This window comes from Camellia sinensis, chromosome 3, assembly GCF_055761805.1.
Source record: "Camellia sinensis isolate YWXY chromosome 3, ASM5576180v1, whole genome shotgun sequence".
In the NCBI taxonomy this organism is placed as follows: Eukaryota; Viridiplantae; Streptophyta; class Magnoliopsida; order Ericales; family Theaceae; genus Camellia; species Camellia sinensis.
Window position 1 is genome coordinate 188121181 of NC_138963.1, and position 21523 is coordinate 188142703.

At 35.0% G+C, this 21523-nt stretch overlaps 1 protein-coding gene and 2 long non-coding RNA genes across 3 annotated transcripts; all 3 read right to left on the bottom strand.

The window, feature by feature from the left end:
* Positions 1-1554: 1554 nt before the first annotated feature.
* LOC114280219 (Chaperone DnaJ-domain superfamily protein) lies at positions 1555-7635 on the bottom strand. Its single transcript, XM_028222561.2, has 5 exons — positions 7311-7635; positions 7131-7208; positions 3853-3928; positions 2041-2114; positions 1555-1923 (listed from the first exon to the last, which is right to left on the bottom strand). The coding sequence occupies exons 1-5, from the start codon at positions 7446-7448 to the stop codon at positions 1852-1854; spliced, it is 438 nt and encodes a 145-aa protein (XP_028078362.2). The 5' UTR covers positions 7449-7635; the 3' UTR covers positions 1555-1851.
* Positions 7636-9323: 1688 nt separating this feature from the next.
* Positions 9324-14191, bottom strand: LOC145823001 (uncharacterized). The gene is made up of 3 exons (XR_014365015.1): positions 13989-14191; positions 13848-13898; positions 9324-9810 (listed from the first exon to the last, which is right to left on the bottom strand). It is a non-coding gene; the product is annotated as an uncharacterized LOC145823001 (long non-coding RNA).
* A 5278-nt stretch (positions 14192-19469) lies between these two features.
* On the bottom strand, positions 19470-20409 carry LOC145821222 (uncharacterized). Its single transcript, XR_014363255.1, has 3 exons — positions 20278-20409; positions 20080-20169; positions 19470-19541 (listed from the first exon to the last, which is right to left on the bottom strand). It is a non-coding gene; the product is annotated as an uncharacterized LOC145821222 (long non-coding RNA).
* Between the last annotated feature and the right edge of the window lie 1114 nt (positions 20410-21523).

A 21523-nucleotide genomic window follows, 5' to 3' on the forward strand; every position in this document is an offset into this window, starting at 1 on the left:
ATTTTTATTTAATAATTTATCCAATTGGGAAAATGGTGTGAAGTGAAAATTTTAGTATTGTGAGGATAAAAGCTCCCCGTACATGAGAGAAATAATTGTCGTCTTCCGTACATCTTGCTGCCAAGCTCGTCTAGCTCCAAATGAACTCCGACTCACTACGAACAAAACAATAATGAGCTACTCGGCAGGTGGTTTGTTGGAAAACTCCTCTGACGGTTAAGTTAGTTTACTTGAACAAGAAGAGAGAGTGCAAAATGCTAGAGAGAGAATTAAATTGTATTGGAGAGAAATAATCATCGTCTTTTGTATGCCTTGTTGCCAAGCTCGTCTTGCTTCAAATGAACTCCGACTCACTGCAAACAAAAATAGTGAGCTACCCGGCAAGTAGTTTGCTGAAAAACTCCTCCAACGATCAAGTTAGTTTACTTGAAAAAGAAGAGAGTGTGCAGAATGCTAGAGAGAGAATTGCTAATGTTTGCCTACCCATTCTGATTGTCCATGTGCGCCTTATCTAGTCTGGCCTTGTAGTCCAAGATTGTGTGCGCACTACTTCTGTCGTCCTTTGCTGGACACGTGACAATATTATCCTCTCTTTCCTTTACTCATGTGTGTATCAATACCGCCAAACAACACCGGCCAAACTGCCAAACGATATTGACGCGTATTTCAGGCAAATTCCTCGCCCTATTCTCCATTAGGCCACGTGGAACATCCTAAACCCTCACGTGTGCTCACTCCACAAATCCATACGCCGAGCTAATACACGTCGGTCTCAAGAGTAGCATCTTATCTCGGCCATGATCCTCGCAGCATTGATCTGCAGCTCGGTCAAGGGTGGTTGGCTCACCCTTGAACCAACTCAACTCGTAATCAGAGCACCTTCTACACCGTGGCTCAATCTTAACCGGCACAGCCAACGATTACGATCCAGGTCCTTCCTAGCTCAGCCTAACTCCATGAACAATTTAGCTCGCTTAATTTACACAGCATAAATTTCCCCCTCCCTCCCTAGAAAGTCTTGCTCAGTGTTGCGACTGCTTCCGTTCAAAAAAATAAGTGTTGCAACTGCTAGCTAGCTTGAATTGACCAATTAGCAAAAACTACGACAGACCCTCTAAAGCAACAATACAAACCGATCCAAACAAATTTATTCTCAACTAGGGCCAATATAAATTTATTTAAATCCACCACAAACAAATGGAAGCTTGTATTTGCACACTCATATTTCTCAATTAACACTTTTTTTTCGTTCATTTATCAATAAATCAAACATCAAATTGGTTATGTTCCATAGTTGATATCCAAATCATGAATTTTAGTTCATAACCACGTCATGAATTTTTGTTTGGTAATTGATATCCGAACAAAACAATAGTGTGAAGCGAAAAATTTTGTGATGTACAAGTAGAAGCTCCCAAAACAAACCTGCATTCGACATTCAACATTACCAAAACCACCCATACCGATCCTATGACAACCTGAAAAAACATTGCATGTTGCTTTCTCGTGAAAGATTATTCATCAAAATTGCTCGTGTATCTCACAACAAAATCATTAAAATGTGGATGCTACTGAATATTCCGCATTGCAGGAGGAACCCAGAAGCTGAGAGATTTTTATAAATACAAATCATCCAGAGGTTTCAGAGCAACCTTGAGATATACCGGTACTATAATGGTAAAATGGATTACTAGTTATTTATTTCCCATTTACACAAACACAAAGTAACTTTAAGCCCACTACTAAGCCCAAACTGCTGAGTCATCAATCTAAACTCTACCACACGAGTACAGTATAGCATGAAGGATCATCATGGATGTACCAAGAAGGAAATCTGTGCAGGTTTTGAAATTACCAGATCGAATGCTTGATTCCAAGGCCATTGCATGTTAAAATAAGGCCTTTGTAACGGTTAAGATACTCCTGCACTCCCAAATTTAAGCAAAAAGAATATAAATTGTTAGAAACGTTTTCATCACAAATGAACAAAAGCAAAAAAAACAATAAATAAATCAATGACAAAAAGGGCAAAATTCTTACCATTATATTGTAATCATACATGTCCAGCATCCCATTCTTGTCATATTCTCGCCTTTGGATAGGATCACTCAAAACTGTTACGTAGAATCAAAATAAGCTATTTGTTGAATTGTTTTATTCTACACTGATATAAGTATTTTCTTATTAGGCCATTAAAGTAACTGAAATTTTTGCTAAGCTGCATAGTGCGCAAATGGTGACATTATTCTGTCTTTTTGACTCCATAATGATATGAAAAACAACCTCAATCCCATGGCCCGAGTATAGATGAACAATCATCATTTATGTCAAAATCGTGGAGCTAATAATTGTAATTTCTCTAAATCTTACAGGAGGTTGGTGTAATTTACCCTCGATTTTGTTGGGAAAATGGGTTTTTGGTGACTTTGGTTCTAAATTCCTTGTAACAAGATCTTTATACCACAAAAAAGAATGACCAAAAACCATTGAGAATTGAATGAGAAATTATGTCATAAAGTTGGCCTCAAAATGAGAGATTGAGAATGATGATTGAGCATTTTACACGTGGTCTAACCATAAGAGACACATGGCCTAACTATGAAGAACACATGGCCTTAATAGTGTCTTAGACCATGAGACACACATGGCCTAACCATGAAGGACACATGATTTTGGAAGCCATGAGGTATACATTGCCTTACCATATGTGTTGCCAAAGATGCCTATATAAGGGCATGCTCATTGTGAAGAATCATGTTCTCTCCTCCTCTTTTTCCCGTTGTGTATAAAAAAAAACCATCATCTTTGGTTGGAATACAAAAATCTTTTGCTCTCATATTATAGTCAGTTTGCTCCTATAATATTCTTCATGTGTGAGAGAGTGTTGTCATTGTTAGTTCGCTGGAGCTAAAACAGAAAGTGTTTCAGTATTAGCGAGTTCTAAGCCGACATACCTCCAACATTCACGGTGAGGCGGCGAATCTGATTTAAGGAGACTGTGGTATCACACAGGCTTCGGTTTGCTTTCTTTTTTTTATTTTTGTTATATGTATTTGTGTTCATTAAGTAGAGTGATTTAGTCCCATGATTTCTTATTTCGTAAATCAATTTAATTAAATATGAATCTGTTTATTTTTTATGTAAATACGTAATTTTTACAACAGATTTGTACCTCCTACTAACCCCGCATTCCAAACAAACATATATACAAGTTCAATTTCTTCTTGTGGGAAATTAAGATTCCCATGCATACCATCCCCTGAACCATAAATCAACTTCACCGCCTTTGCATCATTTTTAAAATTCAGAAACATAATCTAAAAATTAAGATCTACACCAAATTATTCCAACTAACACACTCATGCATCCATTTCTCATATCAAATTAGCTTTCACATAAAGACATCCATCAATTTTATAATTCAGTCCGTCTTTCCTAAACCTGAATAATTTCTCCGAATTTCTATAGACATTTCCTCAAAGACTGTCTCTCCCAATCCACAACCTCAATAACTACTCACCCTACTAGTGCTATACATGATAAATGTCAAAAACAATTTTCTAAACCTGCGTCTTTCTTGGTACAAACAAACTTCCCTATTTCAGTTGCCCAACCACCCCCAAACTACTAGAATAAACATTGAAATTTTATTGAAACAACATGTTACATATCTACAGGATTTATAAACCATTAACGAATTCAAGGCCAGAAAGATATACCCCACATTTTCCAAACTGAGCTTTATAATGTTAGTATTTAGCACTTGACAAGGACCAATGCACAAGTTTTGGAATATAAGATGGAATTGAAATTATTCAGTGTTTAACCAAAAGAAAACGATAAAATACTGACCCTGATAAGCCTCGTTTATTTCTTGGAATCTTGACGTAGCATTATCCTGATCCTTTTGCTTGTCTGGATGCCATTTCTGTCCAAACCAAGCCAATGTGAGTCAAGAAAGAAGAAAAAAAGGTACAGTTCAGACCTTGAATAAGATTCTACAAATAAACCCAAGTCCGAAATCCTTTCAACTAAAGTCATAGCTTGATAAAGAGAGTGATGCAGAGTATAAGCTCAAGGAAGGCTAAATTTAAAGAAGCGATGATATTTGGACATTGTCATGATTTTATAGAAAAACTGATAGAAATCTTCTATAATTATGTTTCTAGTATTATTAGAATCTTATTTTATAATTATATTTATGTTTTCTAGGATTTTAAGCTTAGGGTATTTTGATAATTTTATATTTGCTAACATGGGCTGTAAGGGATGCTCATGGGTCGTCTTGTGAGTCAACTTATTTTAATTAGTTTTTATTTATATTTCTTATTTGGTTTTAAATTGATTTTAGAAGTCAAAGATATTTTAATAGTTTTCTTTTTTAGTTCCAGTTGGTTTAGGAAGTCTCTAAAATCTATATAAAGTCATGTAATTCTTCTAATTCAATAGAGTTTATATTTTAGAGAATTTTTCAGAACTTTTGAAGCTTCTTATGGATTGTGTGATGAACCCTAACCCTACATGCGATACCTATGGAATCTAAGTGCGATACCTAGACCTATTGTCTTCTCTTCTTTCTTTTTCTTTTTTGTTTTAGTTTACTGTTCACGAGTTACTGCTCACAGCCTCATAACAGCTCCTAAACAGTGCTAAAATCCCATCTTTTCATGCTTAAACTCTTACCTATTTATTACCCTGAACAAACCCTACTTGTTCCCTATATCCTTATTGCAATTGCAGCCATAAAATCCAATTAAAATCAGCCCCAAAAGCCTAGATTTGCTGGTGTCCCTAATTGTCCTGCATCAGTTTGGTATTAGAGCTTAAGGTTCTGCCATGATGTTTTCACATTGTGGGAGATCCAATACAAGTGGATTAACTTGGGAAGAAGGTAGAGCGCTTTTTAGAGAAAAAATTTGTCTAAAGGATCTTCAAGATGATTTTCTTGATCAATAGCATGCTCTTGGGCAAAGTGATATGCGTGTGATTGATTATGCAAGAAAATACAAGGAATTATTTATCAAATCTGAAGTGGTAGAAAGTCAATGGATGACTATTGCTCGTTTCAAAAGTGGGTTGAGATCTAGAATTAAAGAAGAGATGTCTCATGCATATTTGAAAAATCTCGAAGATGCTATTGAAACGACTATGCAATTTGAGTTTATCATAAAATTTAAGGAGAAATCTACAGTTTTGAAGCCTACTACAAAGGGAGGATTGCTGCAACAACCACAAAATTGTGTGAGACATGCATCACAAGTAGCACCAAAACCAAAGATTGTTGTCAAAGATGCGCAACTGAAGTCAAAAGTGAAAGAAACCAATCAGATTTTGTCCAAAAGACTAGATTATTATGGATAAAAAAGGCTCCCATTCATGAGATAAAAGTGCTACAAGTGAATTCTCAAATTGTTCAAGAAGAGGCTAGGGATCAAATTAAAGATTTGGATACCATACAAGCAACAGACGCTGAAAAATTAAAGCAAGCAAAGCCTGATTCTGAGCAACATATGCCTTTACAGGTCTCTAACTCATCACCTGAATTTTTGGATGCGGTGCCAACCAACTCATCTAATGAGTCTCTACCCATGACTAGTGTCCAGCATATAACAAAGTCACAAGAGGATTGCAAAATTGAATTGCATGATGACATTTTGGTTGAGGTAAAGGTTGAGAATATTAAATCCCTGGTTGTTGATGCACGCAGTAGCATTCAAATTGATTGCAAGCAAAATATTGCAAAGCCAAAAGAGAATGGCATGGATGAGGGGGCTATTCAACACTAAGATCAATTCAAGGGTTCACATTCTACATCAATTGATTTTGTTATTCTAGAAAAATTTAGCTTTAGAGTTGAAAATATCATATTGCTTCCATTGCTACCTCCAATGAGGAAGAAATGATGCTACCAACTTGAAGATTTTAACGTGAAGCCATGGATGCAATTTCAAAGCTTGTGAATCCTTATACTCAAACACTTCAAAACTCAAGATCGAGTTTTTTCCAACCAAGCGAGAATGATATAGAGTATAAGAAGTTCAAGAAATGCTAAACTTAAAGATGCGATGATACTTGGACATTGTCATGATTCACAGAAAAACTAATAGAAATCTCCTATAATTATGTTTTTAGTATTATTAGAGTCTTATTTTATAATTATATTTATGTTTTCTAATATTTTAAGCTTAGGGACATTTTGATAATTTTATATTTATGGTATCTAGGTGCGATACCTAAACCTATCTTCTTCTCTTCTTTCTTCTTCTGTTCTGTTTTAGTTTATTGTTCACGAGTTACTGTTCACAACCTCATAACAACCCCTAAACAGTCCTAAAATCCCATCTTTTCATGCTTAAGCTCTTACCTATTTATTGCCCTAAACAAACGCTACTTGTCCCCTGTATTCTTATTGCAATTGCAGCCATAAAATCCAATTAAAATCAACCCCAAAAGCCTAGATTTGCTGCTGTCCCTAATTGTCCTGCATCAGAGAGTTATGCTTTTGCTGGCTTATAAGTAAATTTAACAAATTAAGCAGTCAAAATATGCATTAGCACCTTCAACCCTTACCAAAATCTTGACTACATAAATTTGAGAAAACACCCACTAAAATCCTCTCCACTCCTTTACTCAACAAATTGAGTTTTACTCAAATCAGGGCAGACCCATTCCATTTACTCAAATTTCTATCCAATCAAAACTCAACACATAAGTGCTTCTACCCAAAATTTTCAAATTCTCCTTTACTCAACATCCACTCAAAACTTGACACTTAGAAAATTTTACTCAAATTTGAGTTTATCCATTCCATTGGAGTGCTTCATATCAATTGAAGCGTTTTACTCAAACTTCTCCTCAATTTGAGCAAAATACATAAGGGCTTTACAGGAATCAAATTTAACTTTGAGTAAAAATCCCCCAAAACCATCTCCAATACTTTACTCAAACTCATACCATTATGGAGCTTTTACTCAAGAATTTGCTTGAATCAGAGTTTTTCCATTCAAATGCTTACGTGTAAAAATAAAACTTGTACTCAAAATTAGATAATCCCGTGCAAAAAATTTAAAAAATTAAAAAACAATCCAAAAAAATAAGAAGAAGACGAAGTAGATGAAGCAAAGACGAACCAATGCAAGACGGATATAGTTGGATCGAATGGCATCATCGGCAGCATCATAATCAACTTCCAATATTCTATAGTAATCCTACACATATTACAATTACAACAGCAAAAGTCATAATCGGAACCACAATTTTCAACATTATAAAATGAATGTCTCAAAAAAAACCCTAATTTGTACAAAAACCTTGGGCTTGGAGAGAACAGAGAAGAAATCGAATTTGAGATACGAGTCTTGTTGATCTTCTTGTTGTTGTTGTTGTTGTTCAGTGTCTTCGTTTTCAGGAGCATCGTCGTCGTCTCGGTACCATTCGTCCCACATCATGTTTGTTGATTTTGGGATTCCAGAGGCTCTGCACAAAGCGTGAAATTGGAGATTTTTTCAGGGTTTGGTGATTTTTGGGATAGTGAAATGGGAAGTTGAGTCAGATGATATATTGCGTGTTTTTGTATGTCAATCGGGGATCATAGAGACACATGGCATTCCTATATGCATAGATGTGTCCCATTTTCCTTCCCTACATTTTTTATGTTTTAAATTTTTTTGTTACACTATTAGAAAGGATAAATTACAAATAAAAAATCTCAAATTCTTTAGGTCTGTTTGTTTTCAGAAGTAGAATGGAAGGAATTCATAGTGAGGGGATTGATAGTAAGGGGATTAAGTAAAATTGTATTTGTTTTGATGATAGTTGTTAGTGTAAGAATTGTTAAATTATTTTTATATAAAATAATAAAACAAATAAAAAAATATAAAAAATTAAACATTAATATTTATAAAAAAAATTCTCAATATATAAAAAATAAAAAAAATAAAAAAATTTCTAATCCCCTCACTATTTTTCTAATACCATCTCCCCAACCTCCATCTCAATCCTCTCCCCAACCTCTATCTATATCACCTCCACCATCTTAATCCCCTCCCCAACTCTACAAACAAACACAACACTAAATAACACCTCCACCATCCTAATCCCCTTCCATCTACATAACCCAAAACAAACGGACCCTTATATCATATCAATCTACTAGCGTATGCCCGTACCTGAAGGCACGGTGCAATTAATGATGACATTAGGGTTGGTTTGGGGTGTCCTAAAAAAGTGCACTTTTTGTCTTTTTACGAAAAGATGTGCAGAAAAGTAGAGAGGTGATGTGATGGAAAAAAGATAAAAAGATGGATTATATAGTGTATGCCAAACTATCCCTAAAATATAAATCAAAATTAGAGAGTGATGTATTCAAATTTTTTGTTTTGTTTTGTTTTTTTCTCTTTTCAAAGAGTAGGTAATGAATTCACGGGAAGAAGAAAAATCCCTAAATGAAGACATGAAACTTAAATGAAACACCAATTTATTAGAAACCCAAATAAATTTCAGGAACCCCCAAAATTAGGAACATCCATGACTCTCAAAATGATGTAAACCAATCATATATTTTTATTTTTTTTCTTTCCTTTCTAGACCAATCACAGGTGATTGAGAGTTATAAAGTTGTATTTTTTTTAAGAATATGTAACATTTTTGATATTTTTAATAAAAAAAAAATCTTCCCAAGATAAATTGCACTTCTCCCAAATTGAAACACTTCCTATCAAAACACAAAATATACACATGTGTGTGTACAGGTAAGTTAAACTTGTGTTTTGTGCAAATAAATAAAAATTAAGAGAGGATGTTATACGAAATGGTTCATTTAGGGTTCATTAACATACCCTGACCCTGCTTACATTTAGGGGTGTGCATAAAAATCATCCTCTCATCATTCCGCGCCAACTCAAACCAATCTGAGCAGCTTGAGAAGACGCAAGCAAGTTGAGCTGATCGGATTAGTTGACTTGTAGTTTAAAATTTGTTGACCTGCCTACAAAACCAATCCAATAACCCCTGAGCTTAGGAGTAACAAAGGAAAACTCCAGAAGAAGCATTAGCTACTTGGTTAGCCATCAAAAAAGCTTTGTGCACAGCTAAAGCCTCCGATTGGAAAACTTAAGTAGCTGAGACATGTTTGTTGATAACATTAATCCAAGATCCAAACACAGCCTTAGAGTGGTGACATCCACTGTCCATGGATTAAAATAGCCTTTGAAAGCAGCACTGCCAGTTCGAAGAAAGATCTGTCATGTTCTTCTTTCTCTATGGGAAAGGGAGAATGTTATACATGGTCTAAGTCTTTGGTGAGAATTAGAAAAATTCTCCTAACAGTAACATCTATTAACTTCAAAAGCAAACTTGACAACATTGCACTGTACCAGCTAATTCATATTTCAATCATCTGTCAAATGTATACATACATATTGTGTGATTTCAAAAAAATTCCATTTGGAAATACATATTCTCAAGCAACTAATTGAAGGCAGACGAAAAGAGAAACTGAAAAAAAAAAGTAAGTAAAAAAATAAAAAAGATTGTCAACTTTATACAACAATTATGATAGCAAAAACTTCCAATTATGAATTGGCAACATGTGACTTCAGATGCCAGATGCATTACATTCTTCAAGCAGTTGAAGGATGTTATGTTCAGGAGCACTGATAGATGGTAGAATCATGCGGTTAGATGGATGCCGTGGTTTGGGTCCCACAGACTCAGATTCCATGGGGGTCCCCTCCTGCATAACTGGCAAATCGGCCCTCCTCTGCACCCTTGTTCCTGCAGATACTCGCTCCTTCCATATTCGTCCCCATCCTGACATTTGAGGAAATTAACAATATGATTTCAAACACAGTAGGTTTTATCTGAGGAGGATTCGCATGGACATTTTTTCTTCTATCACCTTCAAGATTGTTAAGTATTTAACGATTCGGCATGTTAAATATTAAAAATAAAAAAAACAAATTTAAATACAATAATATTCTAAAACAATAGTAATACAAATTTGGTGACCAAGTGAACTATAGGAGTATAAAATTGTTAGAAGTTAAAATAGAAAAGATTGTTTGAATAACCTGAAACCAACGTTTGAATAACCTGTTCACAACCCGATAGAGAGAACGCAAAACAGCCCAAGAAATCGCGAGAAAGTGATAGAAAATAGTAGAAAAATAGGGTAGCTGGCCCTCATTCCTTAAAACTTCATAAACCAAAGAATGAATATGCATACATCAAAGGAAGAAATAAAAAGAAATCAAAATGAGTTACATTACATATGATTCCAAAATTTCAATATGAGTAACAAAACTAATGCAATATTGGGACAATCAAATCTGGAAGAACCCATTAGGTATATGATAGCAGCCAACATCAATTTAAACCATAGAGACAAAATAAAAATAGAGCAGATTGTTTGAATAACCTGAAACCAACATTTGAATAACCTGTTCACAACCGTAAAATAACCTATTCACAGCCTGATAGAGAGAATGCAAAACAGCCCAAGAAATTGTGAGAAAGTGACAGAAAATAGTAGAAAAATAGGGAATGCAGAACAGCCCAAGAAATCGCGAGAAACTGACAGAAAATAGTAGAAAAATAGGGATCTAATAAACGAACTCAGAACTCATAAAACATGATAATTAAACCAAATAAAAACCATTTCTCATTTAGAATGAATGTCCAACAAACCTAGCATCAACCTTCCAAAAAAATAGATCACACAACAAAATTACAAACAAAGAATCATTTTTTTCCCGTCAGATCAATACCCATAACCGTTAACATAAATAAACAATCCAAGCATAGATTCAATACCTACGAAACCCCTCATACGCCCTTAATCAGAAGTTAAACCCAACAAAACAGTGAAGTTTTGAGAAAATCCGGATCGTCAAATGAAAGAAGTGACTGTTGGATCTTCGAAATTGGGTTCCAATAAATGTAATCTATCTTGTTTGCTTTCAATAAATGTAATCTGTTTGCTGTGTTCTAGCTTCTAATTTATTTTAACAATCCCAATTTCTTTAAAGGCATAATTCACTTTGTGAAGCTTCATGCTTTATGCTGAAAACCTTTAGGAAGGCATTGTCAGATAATTAGTCTAATAGTTTTTATGCTGTCCTTTTTATCAGCTCATATATTATCTGATTCTTTTCATGAAGTATATTCAGACCGATGTTTTAATGCTTCGTACATATTTTTCCTTGCAGTACAATAGCGGTCCTTCAACTTGTGCTCTCCATCGATATTAACAATGTTTTGGCATTCTGTCACAGATGTAAAATGTCATTCTAATATTTCTCCTTTTGGTTAATGTTGACTGTAAATAATATACGTGTTACAAATTTATTGCCTTTTTATTGATGTTATCGTTTCTGATAATTTACCCAACTGATAAAAGATACTTCATTTGGTTTTATGTATAACTTAAGTGTAAGATTTCTGGTGGTTAAAGATGAGAGTCTTTACTTTCATGAATATTGAGTTGATGTTTGCTGATGGTTTTGGTGTTTCAGGTTTTGTATGTTTTTAGAAAGCCTGAAGTTTCAGATATCGTGATTTTTAAGGCTCCTCCAATTCTTCAGGTGTGTTTTGAATTTGCAGAATGAACAATTAACAATTGAACCAATGCATTAGAAACTAACTATATTTGTTGCATATATAAACAATTGAACCAATGCATATATTAACCCAAATTCTAAACTAAAATTATAACTCAAATTATCAACAATTGAACCAGATAGAGAGGAATGAACAAAGGGGAATGTTTTTAACTTCATCATGAAGAAGAAAATTTCCTCACATAAACCAGCATTTACTCTGATACCAAACAGTGGAAAGTTATCTGTCTATATTTTTTTCTGTACTAAAACCAGGATTCCAGGAGTGTCCTTGGATTTGCACCATGTTTAATGCAAGGCTTTTTTAAGAGGCCATTCCTGGTTTAAATTAATGTCAAGCTTTTCATGTTTATTCATGCTAGTTTGAAACTTGTTAAAGGGGGAAAAATATCTTTGAATTTTTAAGTTCTAATAAAAAGTAGAAATTCAGGGAAAATAAATTTTAATACTGTTATTTTAAAAAAATAACAGATTTTAAGAATGTTGAATTTTTTAAAAAAAAAACACACATAAAATTAAGAAAACAAAAAACCAAAAAAAAAAAAAATTAACAACTCAGCAGTATAAATTGGGAATATAGGATATCAAACAATCTTTCAAATTGGAAGCAAACCACAAGTGTAGCTCATTCAACAAAAGCAGTGTCCATGAAACAAACTGTTGATCATTCTTTTGTAAAGGATAATTTGACCAGATCTAAGGTCAATAAAGTGCTTTCTGGTCCACAGGACAACTTGAGTGGCTTTGGAAATTCTGCTACCAAAAAGTTTCCTGCAACTGTTAATGGAAAAATTGTTAATAAAAGTCAATCCAACGGAAAGAGTGGGGATTTGAAACCCTCAATTTCTATGGAGAAGGGTGAGAAGAATATGTCATCAGTAAATGGAAATGCTGTTACAAAAAGTAAAACAGTTGAAGCAATTGATGGTGAGAACAGCCATGCATTTCCTTCAGCAAATGGGAATGGTAAAAGCCAGAGTGCACCTGTTAAGTCTGCAGAAGCAGGCATGCCTGAAAATAGTCATGGAAGAAATGGGTTGACAACAAAAAGAGAAGCCAATAGGCATGAACTGCAGAATGGTGTTCACTGCCCCTCCAACATCTCAAGGTCAAAGAGAAAATCACTGGATGGAGATTCATGCATTTTGTTCGCCAAAGATATTCATTCTCAGGAAAAACTTAAAGAATTCAAAGAAGTGTATGTTCCTTGTCTTATATGCTTCTGAAATTTTATTTGATGAGATATGAATGGATATGAATGGATATGAATTTACCCTCATTATATGTTTGAATTTGATTTAGATGGTATATGCTTATGCTTGCTTATTTCAACATGATTGTATCCAATACAGTTGTTTTGTTGAAGTAGTTTTTCCAGCTGGGAGTCATCAAATATGACCTACTGGAGTGTTGCATCATTTATTGAATAAACAATGTGAATAATCTATTGAATAAATAATTTAAATAAACACAAAATAAAAAATAAGGGTATTCTCAAGAAACCTCTTCTGATAATTTCTTTCTGCTTTTTTTCTCTTTTCTTTTTGTTTGAATTCAATTTCAACAGCCCCAAAATGGAAGAAAACCAGAACTTCACGCCACCAAGAATTACAAATTTACAATCTATCCAATATGCAGATTTTATATATATATATAGCACACACTCTATAAATCTTGGAAGAAGATTGTTCACCACAACCAAAAACTAATAAAAATTGTGATCAGTTGATTCAGATCAGTTGATTCAAAAAATTACCTCTGTAAACTAATTTAGATCAGTTGATTCAAAAAATTGTGGGTTTTACTATGGAGCCCAATGTAAATGACCCATAAGTTTGGCTTTGGCTTTGTGTCCTTCATTCAAATTTGCAATCTCCAAATACAGCAATCCAGATTGTAGCATCTATCTATCTATCTGTTATAACATGCAATGCGTGCACATTTTTTCCTGAATAATGAACACATTTTTTTTTAATTTAAGAATTATTAAGGTCATTGCAACAAAAAAATATAATTAAATTTATCGATGAGTCAATTACTTTCACAACTGTCATTGAAACATACATAGTTAAATTCATTAATTAGTTCTAAATAATGCACTCAACATCAATTTTTTACATTCATTGTTCATCGCTAGAAATCCAGATCTAGGGTTTCGAAATGCAGAAACAGAGAGAGACAGAGAAGTAGAGGGAGAAAGTGATCGAATTTAAGTGGGAGAGAGATTACCTTTGCCAGTTGAGTCGTCTGATTTCTTTTCAGCAGCAAGATCTGAATCTTCTGTTACAAACCCAAAAAACTTAATCGGTTGTAGAGAGAGTTATATAATATGATAATCTAATCCACAAAACAGAGAGAGAGAGGTTTTACTTTCGGGTATGGCGAGGGTTTTGGAGAGAGAGAGCTTCTCGTCTGGGATTGGGACCAAACTTTTCTCACCGTCGAATTAGCTTCTGATTCAACTTTCTTGCTTGCTGGGACTCTGTTGCTGCTGCTCTCTCTCTCTTTCGCCTATCATTGAGGAGGAAGAAGGTCTGTTAAAGCAGAAGAACAAAGAGTGAGAGAGAGATAAGAGGGACAGTTGCGAGAGAGAAAGACAGAGGGAGTTATAGAGACGTGTTTGGCAGACGTGGGAGAGAGAGAGAGAGGAGAGAGTGTTTGAGCGAGAAAAAAACTGATCTCAACCATTGATATAAATTTCGGATTAATCTCAGCCATTGGATCAAAATGTATCTCACATACATTTTATACATTTTCAAAAACCTTCTTCCCTTATTATATAGATACTAGGGTATACCCGTGCCTGAAGGCACGATGACCATTAATTGAATATAAAATTATTGGGTTAAAATGTAATTTATTTAATTTGTTTTTCAAAAAAATTTGAGGTGAAAATATAAATAGATGATCCGTATGGTTTTAAATTTTCAAATAAATTTTATAATTAGATTTTTGAAAAGAGTTTGGTGTATTGTAGTATTTTTGTTTATGTAACCCCACTTGCAATTTGTAATAGAAAATAAGCATTTTATTATCCTAGCCAATAACAGTACCCAAATAAATTTCTATATCCACATTTTTTTAGATAGTGAGTTTTGGTTGAAGTAAAGAAGAGAAATCTCAAAGCTATAGTTTTGCATCAATTTTAATGTAATGGTTAAAATCTATCAATTTTTATGGTTTGGTGGTCAGTTTATTGTGTAGAAAATTAAATAAATGAAAAATAAATAAATTGTTTGCTGCTTGGTGAATAAATCAATTTGAACATAAATTTTCCAAATTTATAGGTAAACGAAATAGTGAAAAGTAAACACATAATTACGTAAAATTCAAGCACAATAAAAGCATAAGATTTTAAACAAACAACAAAATGTAAATCCCATAACACAAAAACATCTATATAAAAATCAGACGAAATACGCCAGCCAATGCTATGCAATAGAAAAAAATAAACAAATTAAGCACACCAGCCAATGCTCTACAATACAAAAAAAAAAAGTCAAATAACAAATTAAGCACCCCAGCCAGTGCTCTGCAATACAAAAAAAAAAATGTCAAATAACAAATTAAGCACACCAGCCAATGTTCTGTAATACAAAGAAAATGCAACACCCTTCCTAATAAAAAGATAACCAAATAAAAATATGATTAGTTTTGTTTAACCTAATTCAAGAGCATATTAGGAAGAAAAAATATCTAACATTTACAAAAACATATATCACCTAGTGTGTTACATTTACAAAAACAAACTCATAGCATAAATCAATAATTCAAATGAAAATTATCTAACATACTGTAGACACCCCATTTTTGACCGTCCTCAAGACTTGGACGTCACCGTTTGAACACCCGGTGATCATCCATGTTTGTGTTCGTTTGGAGTTCCCGGAGGTCTTGGCTACGCGCCTTGCCTCAGGATCCCCGAACTCGACTATTTCGTGTCTGGTTTTGCACCAAACACTTGTGTTTTGTTTTGGAGGGGCAGGAAATGCCTTGTGAGGCATCCCCACACATCACCGGCCATGGCCAGAAGCCACTGGCTGGTGTTTTGTTGCCATCGGCAATATATATTGCCGGTTGGCACTATTTGTTGCCGGTCGGCACTCAATTCTGTCAAAATGGCATTTTTGAGGAGCCGACTACTGTTCATCTACTTTATGTAGATATTTTGTGCCAGTTGTGATAGCTGGCACCAACTCTGTTCCCCTCCATACACGTGTATGGAGGGATTTCCCTCTAAGCAAGCTTATTTGACAAGCTTTACAAGAGAGAGCTCTATAAGAGAGAGTCTCCTCTCTTGGCATTAGGGTTAGACAACATTTCAGAGGGTTTTGATATTAGGGTTAGGAATTTGTATCTATCCTATATATCTCTCTCTCTTTCTTGAGCTTAGTGTGTGTGTTTTGTCTTACTTTTGCTCACAAGCACCCACCATTACACCATCCCTTGGAGCTGAGACCTCTTGAGGGTTGTTTTTGAGGTTTTGAAGCTGGTTTCAACCTAAAAGAAGCTGCTGGTCCACCATTGTTGAAGGGGTCTTCAAGGGTAAGAAACTAGTCCCTTTATTCCCCATTCTTGCATACTTGTTTTACCTATCTTAGAACTATTTTTGCGCTTAGTGTATAATACAAAAAAGTTTTGTTTTTAGGCCCTCTAAATAGTTTATTTAGGGTGTTTTGTTGTTTGAGGTTGTTTGACCCCTCCTAAGCCTTGTAAGGCTCCATTTTGTGCTATTTTGTGTAAGCTCCGAGACCTTGGTGTTTGGGCCTTCTCACCACTGAAATCTTGAGGGATTTCAGAGGTGAGGATGGTGCCTTGAGGTCCCAAGAAGGAGAGGGCCACCCCCTCTCCTTGTTGTCCTTGAAATGAACCATTTTTGGCCTCTTGAGGGAGCACCTAGCTAAGCTTCATGTTGACCATGCCTTGGTTGTTTTTTGTGCCTATTATGTCATAATATGCCTCTGTTTTTTGTTGGTTTTGGTACACCATGCATGCTTAGCATACCTACCTTGTAATGCCACTTTGTTGCCTTAACATGCCTTAGGTTGTAAACCCTTATTCTAGCATGTTTTAGGCTTAGCCCTGTGAATCTTTCATGCTTATTTTGCCATGTTTAAGGTCTGTCCTAGGTTGTTTGGGTCGGCTTTGGCATGCTTAGTATAGCCCCTTTGCATTCCGGCTTGTTGGCCTTAAGTGTGTGAATGTATAGCATGACATTCTTGCATTGATTTAGTGGTTTGGAACTATCCACCATGTCATTTCAGTCCCCTTCGCATGCTTGTATGCTTGCCTTGGTTGTCTCTTTGATGCCTTATGAGCTTGTGTTATATGCTCCATGTTTTGGCCATTGTACATGCCTTTGAATTTGGGCCATTTAGATGCCATCTAGGGGGTCCCCTTTGCATGGTCTAGGTCTGCCTTGGACCTGTTTTAAGCCCCCTAGGCCTTGTGAGGCTTGGTTGGCTTAGCCATGGTTCAAGTCCCTTTGACTTGCTTCAAGTACTTGGGCCATTTATTGCATGCTTAGCCTATCTTGTTTGCTTGGTTTAGCACCATATTCTTGTATAATTTTCAGAGCTTAATGCATGTCATTTATCCATGTTTGCATCCTCTTAAATGTGCTTGAGAATTGCTTTTAAATGCTTGAAGTATTGGACATCCTTTGCATGCATGTGTGTGTGTGTTTTAGTCCATCATTTTGGGCACTATGGCCACTGTTTTGGGCCTAATTAGAGCTGTCCAAATCATGTTTAAGTCCATTCCTTGCTTGCTTGCATGCTTACCTTGCATGTTGTTTGCATGCTCGCATGTACATCTTGCATTTCCATGTTGCATCCTTAGCTTATACGCCTAGGTCGCATTGCATCTAGCATGCATGTCTTGTTCCTTGATCTAGTGATAGGAATTGGACTTTGGTTTGTTGGTTTGCATTGCATTTGACATCAAAATGTGCACACTTGGTCCCTTGGGCCATCACGCATGGAAATACGTGATTGATGGTCCGAGAACCAAGGAGCATGTTCCTTTGAGTCATTAACATGATAAGGGACAGGATTGGTGCATATATGGCTTGAATTGCATTGCCATGTTCTGCCTTGCCCTCTGTTGCTGTCAAATGCAGATTCTGCAGGAACCTTCTGCCGACCGGCAATCTTTCCATGGCCGATGGATGCATTCATAGCCGGTGATCACATACCACTGCCGGTGGCCATTCTGTTCAGCCGGTGGTGTCTCCCAATGTCCAGGGAAGCAATCCTGAGACTTTGGCAGTCTTCAGAGGAGCATAGCATGGAAAACAGAGGCAACCTATGCATGGCAGTACACTTCCGAGCAAGACCCGAGCACGCGTGCACCGAACTCTCTTCCCGAGACGGTTTACTGTTTTTCCTAGCTTAGTTAGTTTGTTAACTAATTAGGTGATTTGTAATAATTAATTAGCTAGGTTAGTTAATTCGTTATTTAATTTGTATTATTCTTTTGGTCCCTCCGAGCGAGGGTAAACTTGTAATAAGTGTGGGTGAGTGTGTGCATGTCTTCCAACCCCCACTTCTTTCTCCCTTTTACTTACCTGCTTTGATGGTTAGTAATAGGTCATGTTTAAATTAGCATACCTTATGCTATGCATGCGTGCATCCATTCATTCGTCTCGCATGCATCGGGCTCGGTACATCATGCTAACTGCATTTGTACTTCAATTCCAAATTGAATACGTGCATCAACTGATTGCATTTCACATGCCATGTTTAGGTTAGCCGAGCCTATTCTAATTGCATTCTGTATGTGTTGCATTAGACATTCAAACATGGACTTGGATCATGCATCATTTACTAACGAGTTTATTGTTTTGGCTCGGAGTACGATGTAAGTATTTTCATGTTTTAGCATATCGCATGCATGTGAATGCTATCATAACAGCATGTTTACCATGTGGCTAGATGCTTATGTGATAAACTGTTTGAATGCCTGTGGGTGAAGGTTGGATTGCCTGAGTTGGAAACACTCGTTGAAATCCGTGTTTTAGCCTACTTGCGAGTAGCAAATTCCAAAACATTTTCCCAAGACAAACGGATATGCAATGCTTATTTCCAAATTAGGCAATCTAGTCTATACTTGTTTGTTGTGCGCATAACGTAGTAATTCTAGGCTAATAATCGGGATAAGAACACATAACATTTTCAAAATCGGATATCACGGTTAGTAGAGGCCGATCTTCGGATCGGGCGAGAGGGGGTGCTCATAGCTGACCTTCCCCAATCGTACCCAAGCTCCCGAGCCGAGGCAACTCTGGTGATGACGGACATGTGGCCTTCGGCACCGAGTTAGGGTTTCCTAAATTCCCCCATAAAAAATATTTAGGTGGCGACTCTGTGTCTGGCAAAGCAGTCCATGTTTGGCACTTTTTTTCTAAAATCTGTTTTCTCAAAACGATTTGCCAGATTTGGACTCTTTGGTTCAGATTAAGAACCGTGACGCAAATCGAGTCCGAACTGTAGCAGCGGGGCCCCCCACGCGGGCGCGTCTACACATACATCTAAACTTAGTTATAAATTTCACATAGATAAAAGGCTTTACAAAACTATTGTAAGTAATAAATTTCACATCGATCGGAAACTTTACAAAATATGGATCGTAGCTAGCATATGTATGCTATTCACAAAAGTAAATATGAGATTCAAACTTGTTCTTTCTTAGAAATCCTAGGAGCGCGTCATCACTTTCCAAAAAGTCCTCGTATCAACTTGTATGTATCCCTAGTGAGGAACATGCACGACAGTCTATTAATTTATGAAAATAAAAAAGTTAGTATATTAGCAAATAAAAAAGTTATATATCAAAACACTTTCAAATTACCTTGTTACATCCCCATCGAAGCAATCTAGTTGTATTTATATTTTTGAGCTCCATATATTTTTTAACCCAATCCTACAAAAGTCGACACATATAGTAAAATATTTTTAAAACAACAAATTTATCAATAAATAAATTGTACCTTTTGACAAAGTTTTTCTTGGTGAGGAACATGCACGACAATCTATTAATTTATGAAAATAAAAAAGTTAGTATATTAGCAAATAAAAAAGTTATATATCAAAACACTTTCAGATTACCTTGTTACATCCCCATCGAAGCAATCTAGTTGTATTTATTTTTTTGAGCTCCACATATTTTTTAACCCAATCCTACAAAAGTCGACACATATAGTAAAATATTTTTAAAATAACAAATTTATCAATAAATAAATTGTACCTTTTGACAAAGTTTTTCTTGGAGTTGATAAAGGTTACAATTATTTTTTAGGAAATGTTAAAGAGAGCTAAAAATACTTTGTTTGAGTGTACAGAAAACAAAGAGCACACAAAAAAAATTGACAACATAGTTTAAATGATCAATGGTCACTTAAACAATATGATTGGCTTTGTTTTACTCGATAAATATTTTTTTAAAGATGTTGAATATATACCATTGGACATGCGTTTTCCTTCCATTTGTCAAAAGAAGTTGCCTTTTCTTTTCCTTTAGACATTGCCTTGGCCTTTTCCTTTTCCTTTGCCTACCAAAAATAAATAAAATTTATTCAGAATACGAAAAAGAGCATGTATTTATAGAATTTATTAAGATTACGAAAAAAGAACATTTTGAACTTGATATTTATACTTACCTTAGAATTGCGGATAATATTAAGATTGCACTCATCACGAATAACAACACTGATATTCCTAGTCTCATGGAGCAATGAGTTTGCATGAGTAGGCCTACAAATATTTGTTGTGTAGAAAATAAAATTTGTTAAATAAAATCTTAACAATAAGAATATGTATTTGTATAATTAAATACAATTGTTTACCAATTCCTTTGTGAAGCTAAAGATGTGCTTGGCGAAAGTAGATGTGTAAACATTACTCCTTTCTGAGCCGGTGGAGTATTAGTTGTGCTTGGTGGAATCAATTCTCTCGATCTTTCTCGTTCACGTCGCGAACGTTGTCCCAATTGATATGAAGAACTTGCCTTATCATTTCTTTCGCGTTCTCGCCGTGCACGTTGAGCCAATGCAGCTTTCGATATAACATTATTGTTATGTGCCTAAAACATGAAGATTAATTTCATAAGATGCCTAAATTTTATCATCTACTGTTTTATACTTTTCTCTTCATTTTTCATTTCTATTAATTTACTTTATCTTAATTCCCTTTCCTTCTGAGATTTTGTAAAAAAATTGAAAACTTTTTCATTCTGTATCCCTCCTCCCCTCATTCCTTTTTTGTTATATTCCTTTTTTATTCTCTTGTCAATAGCAAAAAGCCAAAAAAGAATAATAATAATTTAAAACAAATATATTGTTTTTTGTACAAATCCTATTTTAGTATGCTTCAAAAAAAACATTTCCCAAATTTATATGAAACTGTTTACTATAAGAACAGTATATGTCACTATGCAAGTAGTATGTCAATTTTACATTTACAAATAAATAAATAATCAAGGTTCATGGTCCAAAATAAATATTTCAAAAAAAGAACTTTAAATGGGAATGTTGAAGAGCCATACTACTGAACATGCATTTTCCTTTCCCTTGCCCGAAACGGTGGTCTTTTCGTTTTTCTTCAACAATGCCTTGGCAATTTCTTTACTTTTGCCTACAAAAAAAAAAAAAAAATTATTAAAGAATGAAGAAAAAATCTATATATGTAGAAAGTTTTTAAAAAATCTATAAATAAGAATATACGGTGTATACGGTGTTTTGAATGAAAAAAAATCTATATAATTAAATTGGGCCTACCTCTCGAACACGGATGACATTAAGGTCACGCTCATCGCGGATAACAACATTAACATTTCTTTCTTGAAGAAATTGGACCTAAAAATACAAAAGAATTAGAGGTAAAAAAAATAAAAAAATTATACATGTA

Coding starts and splice junctions, on each gene's coding strand:
- LOC114280219 (XM_028222561.2), bottom strand. CDS start 7,448: ATGATGTGGGACGAATGGTACCGAGACGACGACGATGCTCCTGAAAAC. Junction 3,929..7,130: donor ACTATATCCGTCTTGCATTG/GTTCGTCTTTGC, acceptor TGGTTTGGACAG/AAATGGCATCCAGACAAGCA. Junction 2,115..3,852: donor AATAAACGAGGCTTATCAGG/GTCAGTATTTTA, acceptor TCTACGTAACAG/TTTTGAGTGATCCTATCCAA.